This window comes from Pogona vitticeps, chromosome 1 (genome assembly GCF_051106095.1).
Source record: "Pogona vitticeps strain Pit_001003342236 chromosome 1, PviZW2.1, whole genome shotgun sequence".
Lineage (NCBI taxonomy): Eukaryota > Metazoa > Chordata > Lepidosauria > Squamata > Agamidae > Pogona > Pogona vitticeps.
Genome location: NC_135783.1, coordinates 55,973,008 through 55,984,045, shown reverse-complemented (window position 1 = coordinate 55,984,045; position 11,038 = coordinate 55,973,008). Strand labels below are relative to the sequence as shown.

Here is an 11,038-nt window from a genome sequence, read left to right as displayed (position 1 = left end):
CCGGCTCCGCAAAATGGCGTCCCTTCATAAAATGGCTTCCCTTCCTTCTCAAAATGGCTGCTTTCCGGACCCCTGCTTCAGAAGACAGCATTTTTAAACAGCTGATCGGCGGTTCTCTATGGGCAATCTTTGCTGGACGATGAGGTATTTCCCCCATTGGAATGCATTGACCGGTTTTCAATGCATTCCAGTGGGGTTTTTTTCTCCACTTGACGACGATTTCGCTTAACAGTAATTTTCCTGGAATGGATTATCGTCGTCAAGCAGGGCACCACTGTATTTTATTCAATTATAGGATTTAGAGCACAATCCAACTCAGTGAATATAAACCCACTAAAAGGGTTTTGTGTGAACAGGTTTAAATCTGTATTAAGTTACAGCATGGTATTTCAGGGTTGATCCATATGAGAATGCAGAGAAAATATTGATGAGAATCCTCTTTGTAGTTTCATATCCATACATACATCCTATTCATGTGAAATATTGTATTGCTTTTCTAAAATCTCACTGGAACTCTGTAATAGTTCTGAAATTAAAAAGCTATATTACCCATCTTTTCAGTGTGTTTTTGCATCCGACCATAATTATTTTTAGTGAGGCTTATGAATAAAACAACAGGCAGGATGATCTTTCCCAAAGCATATTTTGATGTTATAGATTTGTAGAAACTGGCATGAAGAATCAGATGTACAGAAGTGTACATTGGGAGTTGTTACCTAAATTGGGAATGTCAATGTAGGTTTGTGCTCAATAGCTATACTTTATAAATAACATGCTTTATTAGGTCACATGGAAGCTGCTACTCAAAATTGTATCACCAAGCTTTTGGAGAATAGGGACTACTTCCTTTTAGCTGTAGCTAAAACAGCCCATCATAAAGTTCAAGAGGTCTGAAATCTCTCAATTCCTCCACGCCATTAGGATACTGATTTTTCTACAGAGCATTTCTTGTGTGGTTCCCCAAACACTGAATAAGGTATTTTGCTACTAGTACCAAAGGGAAGAGATTCTGCATATTTTAATGAAAGATAAAACAACAATATAAACATACACAAATTTACAGAGGAAGGATCAGCTTTAATACATTTGGCGTAAAAGATGTTCTCCCCACCCCACCCCCCTTAAGATATGGTATAAAAATAAATGCAAGAAACATTAACATTGGATATACAGACAATAGACAAAGACACAGGCTTTCTTTCTCAAGGTGAATACATCTGTGAGACTGAACTTTCTGTGCTAATTGTTTGTGCAATAGCTGTGATTCCATAGTAGGTATATTTATTAATATATTCTTTTTTTCTTTTCTTTTTTTTTTACATTTCTTCCAGTTTGTGACTGACAGTACTGAAAATAAAACTGTGCCTAACGGAAGCTTTTTTTAGAAAAACTTTTTACTGTACTTCAGCTTGCAGAAAATAAAAAGACACAGATCCAGCTTGATATGAAGGCGAAAGTGAGCAGAGTTTTCAAAATGGAGGCATCGAAAGATTAGCAGGTCCCTTGGAGTCTGTAATGCCTTGACATACACAAAAGAAAACAAGTCAGGTCCTTGCTCATGCAACATCTTGTTCTATTGTCCTCTGATTTCAGGCAATTAGGGAGCTACAAAGTACATATCATGATTGAGTCTGCTTCCATGCTACAAGGTGATCCTTTTAGCAGGACTGCACTAGACTGGTTAATCTCTTTGATGTGAGCGATTTCCCCTGAGGAAAAGACAGAAACAAACAAACAAAAGGAAACAGAAGACAGAGGCATGATCACTGAAAACTCCGTTCAGCACATAGTGCATATCTTTTTGCAGCTGAAACTTGCACTTTAGTGTAGCAGTCCATTAAACTTCAGAGGTCAAACCTGGGGCTGTTTCACACATGAATATTTCAGCAGTTGGAACTGCAGCCTTAAGAGACAACATGCATGTGTGAATTGACCACCACAGTAACAGTGCCAAAGACAGGACACCTCAGATGCAAGGCTTCAGTAGAGTCATTTCACACTAACAGCTGACACTCATCATGAATATGATGCAGAGAATGCAAGCCATGCATTTCCACATGTAGATCATACTTGAGCACTCTGAATGCATTTAAGTCCTGGGATAATTGAAGTTGGCCATCTGTTTGAAATGCCACACATTGTATCCATTTGACATTACCAAGACAAATGTTAGTCTTTCCAAATGCACAACATTTAATATTTTTGATGCATGCTCAGATATCTCAATCAAACACTGGCCTCATTGTCCTGTTTTCACTTGCTATGTTTTGGAGCCAGCAGTCATGGAGTGAGTTTTCCTACCAAAAACTGCAGCCCTTGAAAATTAGTTATTAGTCATTTTTAAGATACCAAGTATAAGAATTAAATCTTATGCTTCAGATTCATTTGTCCTCTACAGTTGATGCTACTTATATTCAAAATATAATCTACCTATTATTAAAATATACAACAGTATTTTTCATTGATATTCATGTTGATGACACTTAAATTAATTTAGATAATCCACTACTATGAATTTTGTACAACTATAAGCCCCTTCATGGTTTGCTACCTTGTCGTGGCGAAGGGGCTTGAGTAATTCAAAGAAACTATGGGCTATGCCGCGCAGGAACACCCAAGACGGACAGGACATAGTGGAGAGTTCTGACTAAAAGCGATCCACCTGGAACAGGAACTGGCAAGCCACTTCGGTATCTTTGCCAAGAAAATCCCATGAACAGAAAAAAAAAGGATGCTGGAAGATGAGCCGCTCCGGTCGGGAGGCGTTCAACATGCTACTAAGGAACAGGGAAGGAGAAGTACAAGTAGGTGGTTGTGCCAAAGCCGAAAGGATGCTCAGATGTGGACATGCCTGGCTGTGGAAGGAAAGTCCGATGCTGGAAACAAAAATACTGCACAGGAACCTGGAATGTAAGATCTATGAATCTTGGTAAGCTGGATGATGGCAAGAATAAACATTGACATCCTGGGCATATATACTATAGTGGGCAAGAATCTTGTAGAAGAAATAAAGTAGCCCTCATAGTCAACAAAAGAGTGGGAAAAGCTATACTGGGATACAATCTCAAAAATGATAGAATGATTTCAATACGAATTCAAGGCAGACCTTTCAACATCACAGTAATACAAGTTTATGCACCAACCACTGATGTTGAAGAGGCTGAAATTGACCAATTCTATGAAGACTTACAACACCTTCTAGAAGAGACACCAAAGAAAAATGTTCTTGTCATTATAGGGGACTGGAATGCTAAAGTAGGGAGTCAAGAGATAAAAGGGACAACAGGAAAGTTTAGCCTTGGAGTTCAAAACGAAGCAGGGCAAAGGCTAATAGAGTTTTGTCAAGAGAACAAGCTCGACATTACAAACAGTCTTTTCCAAGAACACAAGAGGCGACTTTACACATGGATAAAACTAGAACGGCAATACCGAAATCAGATTGATTATATTCTCTGCAGCCAAAGATGGAGAAGCTCTATACAGTCATGAAAAACAGGACCTGAAACTGATTGTGGCTCTGCTCATCAGCTTCTTATAGCAAAACTCAAGCTTAAACTGAAGAGAGTAGGAAAACCCACTGGGCTAGTCAGGTATGATCTAAATCAAATCCCTTATGAATACACAATGGAAGTGAAGAACAGATTTAAGGAACTCAGTTTGGTGGACAGAGTGCTTGATGCTGTTAAGGTGCTATACTCAATCTGCCAGCAAGTTTGGAAAACTCAGCAGTGGCCAGAGGATTGGAAAAGATCAGTCTACATCCCAATCACAAAGAAGGGCAGTGCCAAAGAATGCTCAAACTATTGTACAATTGCACTCATTTCACACGCTAGCAAGGTTATACTCAAAATCCTACAAGGTAGGCTTCAGCAGTATGTGGACTGAGAACTCCCAGAAGTACAAGCTGGATTTCAAAGGGGCAGAGGAACTAGAGACTAAATTGCTAACATGCACTGGATTATGGAGAAAGCCAGAGAGTTCCAGAAAAACATCTACTTCTGCTTCATTGATTACGCAAAAGTCTTTGACTGTGTGGACCACAACAAACTATGGCAAGTTCTTAAAGAAATGGGAGTTACCACCTTATCTATCTCCTGAGAAATTTATATGTGGGACAGGAAGCAACAGTTAGAACTGGATATGGAACAACTGATTGGTTCAAAATGGGGAAAGGAGTAAGACAAGGCTATATATGGCCCTCCTGCTTATTTAACTTATATGCAGAATACATCTTGCAAAAGGCAGAACTGGATGAATCAAGCCGGAATTAAGATTGCCGGAAGAAATAGCAACAATTCCAGATATGCAGATGATACCACTCTGATGGCAGAAAGTGAGGAGGAATTAAAGAGCCTCTTAATGAGGGTGAAAGAGGAGAGCACAAAAAATTGTCTGAAGCTCAACATAAAAAAAACTAAGATCATGGCCACTGGTCCCATCACCTCCTGGGAAATAGAAGAGGAAGATCTGGAGGCAGTGACAGATTTTCCTTTCTTGGGCTCCATGATCACTGCAGATGGAGACAACAGCCACAAAATTAAAAGACGCCTGCTTCTTGGTAGAAAAGCAATGACAAACCAAGACAGCATCTTAAAAAGCAGAGATATCACCTTGCCCACAAAGATTCGAATAGTCAAAGCTATGTTTTTTCCAGTAGCAATGTATGGAAGTGAGAGCTGGACCATAAAGAAGGCTGACAGCCAAAGAATTGATGCTTTTGAATTGTGGTGCTGGAGGAGACTCTTGAGCGTCCCCTGGACTGCAAAGAGAACAAACCTATCCATTCTGAAGGAAATCAACCCTGAGTGTTCACTGGAAGGACAGCTGAGCCTCCAATACTTTGGCCATCTCATGAGAAGAGAAGACTCCCTGGAAAAGCCCCTGATGTTAGGAAAATGTGAAGGCAAGAGGAGAAGGAGACGACAGAGAATGAGATGGTTGGACAGTGTCATTGAAGCTACCAAGATGAATTTGACCCGACTCTGGGAGGCAGTGGAAGACAGGAGGGCCTGGTATGCTCTGGTCTTTGGGGTCACGAAGAGTCGGACATGCCTCAACAACTAAACAACAGCTGTAAGTTCATCACAGACTTTATCAGTGATCTGTAACATACAGCCTTCCAGATGTTTTTGCACTGCATCCCTCATCTCAATATTGGATGTGCTGGATGTGGCTAATGGAGCTGGAGTTCAAAGACATGTAATAAGCCAAACATTTCCCACCCCTGGTCTAGAGTATTCATCGACAGTTAATGCTGACATCAAGTAGCATGATGTGAGCCAATGTAGGATATAAGCATTTCAGACAACACACCACCTCTTCGCTAATTTGGTGAAAAATAAGATGGCTTGAATCTCTTCTGGTAAAAAGCAGTAAAAGAACTAAAAGTGACACATAGCCATGATTCCTGTTTCTTCCCCTACCCAAACATTACCACATTTGGTATATTTGGCATCATCAGCAAAAAAAGCTTTGAAACTAACTTAAAATTTTTAGAGTAAATGTTTGACTGGGATTCTTCAGATAAGATGAGTTTCACAACCACATCTGTTTTTTTCCTAAGAATTACTTCACACCATTCCAGACTATGTTACATTGTCTCTGCAGCACGTTCAGTAAGTAAAAGATCTGAAGAAGCTGAAAACGTTTGTTCTTACATTCCAAAATAAACTGAAGCCACATCTCCTCTGCTGATCGTAACTTTGGTTTTAAATATTATGCCAAGTTAGTTCTAGTAGCGCAATGTCCTAATGTATTTTAATCAGCAGTCAGATTATTTATCTGCTAGGAACAAGAGGAACAAAAGTATTTTCTGTCCTTCACATACTTCAGTAGTACAGAGGGCCATGGTATTGGCTATAGAGCAGAACTTGCTCCCTGAATTCACCAGAACTTGCTCCCTGAGTATGGCTGCATTAAAACCTCCAATCCTTGCCTAAATGGATGGTCATCACAATGCAGAAATGTGACACATCTAACTCCAAGAGAAAGCACTGATGGAGGTAGAGAGGCTAGGTAATCCCCTCTAAGAGTGTTCTGAGAACAAGTTAACTAATGGCTGTTGTCTTAGTAATAATGAGGCCTGTTAAAGAGAGAAGACAGGAAGAAGATGGATGAAGAAAAGGAAGATGTCATCAATATTTTACAGAGTTAAATTGTGCATTTAAGCTAGTTATCTTCAGCTTTTCTATCAGATAGCAATCCAGGATACTTATCTAATTTAAAATGAGGAGAACCTTATTATGGAAAATGGCCGTGAGTCCACCTTCTTGGGAAAGCGGACTCACGAATACCATCTGTATCTTTCACAATAACAAAGAATGTTTGTTATTGACTGCATATTTTTAGAATGATTCTTTAGAATTCAAAATCTTGCTAAAACTGTAAAGAACAGAGAAAAGCTACCACTGAGGACAATGGATTCGAGGAAGACCTGAAATTGTGTAATCAATAGATTTTGAATGTCAGGAGTTACTCTCCCGGAACAATTCTTATCAACTTCATTCCTCCATAGCCTCAAGGAGCACCGAGATTCAATGTTTACATTTGGTTCTTTATAGTTTTGCCAACAGAACTGCTGTGCTGATGCAATACCCCTGCTCTGCCTGTTCCTTGGCCAATATATGGCATATGTATGCCTTTATCACTTTATATATTTTACTAAATTTTTGTTTTGCCTTTTGGCCAAGAATGGTGGTCAAGGCAACTCACAATGACAAAATACAATTAAATCCAAATGCTAAAATAAAACACATAAACAAATCAATTGAAAACATAACAAGAACGAGAAATAAAACCCAATTAAACTCTTAACAAACCATCTTAAACCCAAAAGACTTGTCTGGCAAAAAAAAAAAAAAAGCTCTTCACATTTTGATAGAAAAATAACAAAGAGTGAGTCAACCTCTCCCTTTTAAGGCAGGGTTTACAGAGGCTGTGAACAGCTATGGAGAAGACCCTCTCTCAGGATCCCATGCAAAATGGCTCTGCTGGTGGTGGGCCTGAGTGAACGGACAATCCTAAATACCTTAAAAGCTAGGTAGACTTGTGTGGAAGAATATAGACCCCAAGTCATGGCAGCATTTTGAGCTCCACCTGGTAACAGAGCAATAACCAGTGAAGTTGTCATAACAAAAGAAATCACATGCTCCAGGTAAATGGCCCTGGTTTGCTGTCAGGCCACAGTCTTTTTGGCTATCTGAATTTTCCAAACACTTTCCAAAATACAGTGGACCCTTGACTTACAGACGGCTTGACTTACAGACTTTTTGAGTTACAGACTTCTCTGGCCGCAAAATTTAGGTTTGACTTGCAGACTGAGATTTGACTTACAGACTAGAAAAAAACCAAAATGGAACAAAAACGGCCTGTTACGGGATTAATCGTTTTTCAATGCACTGTAGGTCAATGGAGACTTGACTTACAGACTTTTTGACTTGACAACCGCCTTCCAATACAGATTAAGTTCTCAAATCAAGACCCCACTGTAGTCCCAGGCACCCATGTCACATTCTGAACCATCTCAACCAGCATCAGAAGTGTCAGTGACTATACTGTTTTCTTTGGGCATATTATTTTTTGAGATCCCATGTATACCCAGAATTTGTTGGGACTTGGACACCTATGGTAGTCCAGGGAGAAAAAAGAGGGAGTTGTATAACTGTAGCTTAGTGTTTTATTTTCATATTGTTGCTTACATTCTCATAGCCATCACAAAAGAAGAAATACTTCACAGTGTGTTAGATGCGGCTGGATGTTTATGGGTAAATTATTAAAGAAAGTTAAGTTATACATCTTAAATTATCACAATGTTTGTTCTATAGATCACCTCTGCCCCCACAACCAATATTACAGAACTCACAGAACAACATGCTGTGGCAAAACCACCATGCAAAAATAGGGGGGTTTGTTTCAAACTCCCCACTAATTTATTTATTTTTATGTTGCTGGCAGGTAATTCACTAAAAAGTCTTAGTGTGCAAGGCCTATTGGTCTTGTTGTACATGAACCAATAGGATTTGGGAGATGCATAGCATAAAAAGTGCTCAGATCTAATTTAATCCTTGAATTTCCACTACAGTATATGCTATGTAATGTCTATTGCCTAAATATTGCTCTGCAACAACATGCCCCAATATCTTTTATCTATTTTTACCAGAGATAAAGATTTCTGCATATCACATTATTAATTACTTCCACTTGTATATTATCATAGTCTAAAATATATTTTACATTGTATTTTAAATCTTGTTTATGTAGAAATTTTTAAGGAAATAATACTATTTCTTGATCCCATCTGAAGAACCTGAAAACAAACCCCATGATCTTTGCTGATGTTCTTGATAGATTTTCACTTCAGCACATAATTTATAGGCTAATTGTCACAGCAAAAGCCACAATACAGCACACTTACACACACGCATACACATACACACACTTGCACACAAGAAATGCACACAATTCAGCAGACAATGTCAACAAACTGGAATATAAGCCAAGATCATTCTACCTCTTTTCATAACAGGTTAGTGCTCGCCCTCAGTGTCGGTGTACAGTTTTTATGGCATGGGAAAATTGGGATGTTTCTTCCCTATAAAAATAAATGCGTTGGACGCTTTACTTTGATGCTTTAACACAGTGTTGAAAAAAAGTGATCCAAAGGCACTAGCACAAGAATTGAAAAAAATTAATCCAAAATGATATTTTGTTGTCGTTGTTGAAAGAGTGGCTTAAAGTAAGAAAATGCAAAGTGAAATTGAATGGATCCAATTGGGTTATGCTTTATCAATATTTTCTTTCATGCATATTCTCTCTCTTTCTCTTTCCCTCTCTCTCCCTTTTTTTAAAAGTGAGTTTTGTTTGTTTTGCAGAAAAGGTAAATACGGGCATGCTTGTTATATAAGCCAGGGAAGTGAATCCTTGCTTGATCTGTCTTTGCACACGTGGATGAGGAATTATCAGCAACCAGAGCAAGGAATCTTCTGACACCCTCAACAAGGTTTTCACACTGGTGAGAATGAAGCTTTGCACAAAAACAGTAATTTTTAAAAACATGATTGTTGTGCCCCTCTGCCCTCCCCGAAAACAGTATTACTTGCCATTCAGCTATCTAGGAAAACTAGGCTGACTCCTACTTTAGTTGATGACTGGAAGCACCAGGTGGGTTGTTTCCGTCTTTTTAACAAACAACTAGATATGTGTTTGCCTAAACTGAGGAGAAGAATTTAGCACCTATTCTTCTCCTCCCAAGTTTAAGCTGCATTTATCATTCAAGGTATTATTTCAAATAATTCCACGCAGGCCTGTGTTAAAGGAGTGCATGGGGGCTTGTCATTCAAGTAGTATGGAAGAATATCTGCTACCCAAATGTCTCACACTGTTATAAACTTACCACACTGCGTGTGAATTTCTCAAAAGATGTTCGGCGATCCAGTGTGTTTCCCAACTTAAAGTGAAAGAAAAAATTTAAAAAAAGGAAAGGAAACCAAACAAAAGAGAGAAAAAAAAAACAGTCTGGGAAAATAAAGGAAGAATGAAGTAATGGGCTGCGAAAACATGAAGCTCATGTATAAAACACGAAACAAACACAAGTATAGAAAAACATGCTGACGGAAAGTTAATGAGAAAGATTTTGTGTTTTTCACTTGATCCAAGAAGAGCAGCCTGCACACAGAAACAGAGTTGCCAGCTTGCTGTTCCAAATATGGTCTTGTACATGTGATACAGCCTGGATTTTAATTTTTTAAAAACATTACACCCAAAAGCAAATGGATAAGGCTCCTGTATAGTTAATGTGCCACTGGGTGGGCTGGCTGACACTGTCAGCTTTGACAATGCAATCAATTGCAAGTTGGAATGCATTTACTGTTCTCTGGACCAAGACCTTTGGTTAGAATGTCTGGATCAAATTGTTATAATGTAAAATAAAAAAATTAAAGCAAACAATGAGGTGTTGACATTTTGCTTGTTAAATGACCACATGTTTTCAGAACTCTAGAATATAACCTGAATTACTGGCTTGTTCTATCCCTCCATTTCTATGACACACTAATTACAAGGGAGAGCAATTAAACTTTTGACAGCTGTGTAAGCATTGTTATTTCTGTTACATGTCATCAAGTTGCCTCATGGCAACCCTATGAATGAGTGATCTCCAAAATGTCCTGTCCTTAACTGGACGCCTTCCATCTTTCTCAGCACTATTGTCTTTTCCAGAGAATCTTGCCTTCCCATGATGTGCCCAAAATAGAACATCCTCAGTTTCAACATTTTTGCCTCCAGACATAGTCCAGGCTTGATTTAATCTAGGACCCACTTGTTTGTCCTGTACATCACGTACAAGGTATTAAATCTAAGGGTCATATGACAGTGGATGTTAAGTATGCCATATCTAGTTCTATATATCTTTTAAAAAGTCAAAATAGCAAGGGTGAGGGTTCAAAATCACAATCAGTACAGCACAAGGGGTTAACCCTGTCACAGCCATGACAATAATTCCCTTTCTTTCTCTACTTGCTAATGCAGGAGTCTCTCTCCTGTGACAAACAGCAGCTCTTGATCAAGGGAACACTTTTTATTGAGACTATGGTGGAGAAGGAAAGATTAAAATGCCATATCCCATACTTCTAGAGAGGTTTTTAAATGGGCTTTCTGTCTTTTTAACAACTGAAACGGACATCTAACAAATAAACTTTTAGAAGATAGCTGAGTTTGGAATGAAATTCCTGTTACAATCTTTGTTTTCTTCTTCCTTTTGACTCTTTGTGACTAGCATAAGGGATCATGATTGAAAACCAGAGTGATAGACAATGAGAATGAGACAATGGAAAGAGTGGATCCTCAACTTCCTTGGTAATATGTGAGATGACTGGGAATGTTTTGAGGGAATGACCTTGCTTGGCTGTTGTCATCACAAATATATTTCAATGCATGGATCTTTCAGCTAGCATTGTATGTTATATACACATAATTCAGGTGTTTATACCATTATTGTTCTTAAGAAAATATAGGGAACTTAAAGCAGTGTGTTTAGGGTCTC

At 38.6% G+C, this 11,038-nt stretch overlaps 1 protein-coding gene across 7 annotated transcripts in view; it reads right to left on the bottom strand.

Moving 5' to 3' along the window:
* Positions 1–1,003: 1,003 nt before the first annotated feature.
* The window catches only part of RGS7 (regulator of G protein signaling 7), a 206,945-nt gene continuing 196,910 nt past the window's right edge, over positions 1,004–11,038 (bottom strand). For 3 of the 7 annotated variants that reach the window (XM_078383119.1, XM_020787368.3, XM_078383118.1), the window contains exons 17-19: positions 9,392–9,445; positions 8,510–8,590; positions 1,004–1,709 (exon numbers count right to left, since the gene is read on the bottom strand). In XM_078383119.1, coding sequence (XP_078239245.1) covers positions 8,516–8,590; positions 9,392–9,445 — 129 coding nt within the window. In that variant the 3' untranslated portion in view covers positions 1,004–1,709; positions 8,510–8,515. The remainder of the gene's footprint in view (positions 1,710–8,509; positions 8,591–9,391; positions 9,446–11,038) is intronic. The other 4 variants (XM_020787401.3, XM_078383121.1, XM_020787383.3 and 1 more) reach the window with 3 other exon arrangements.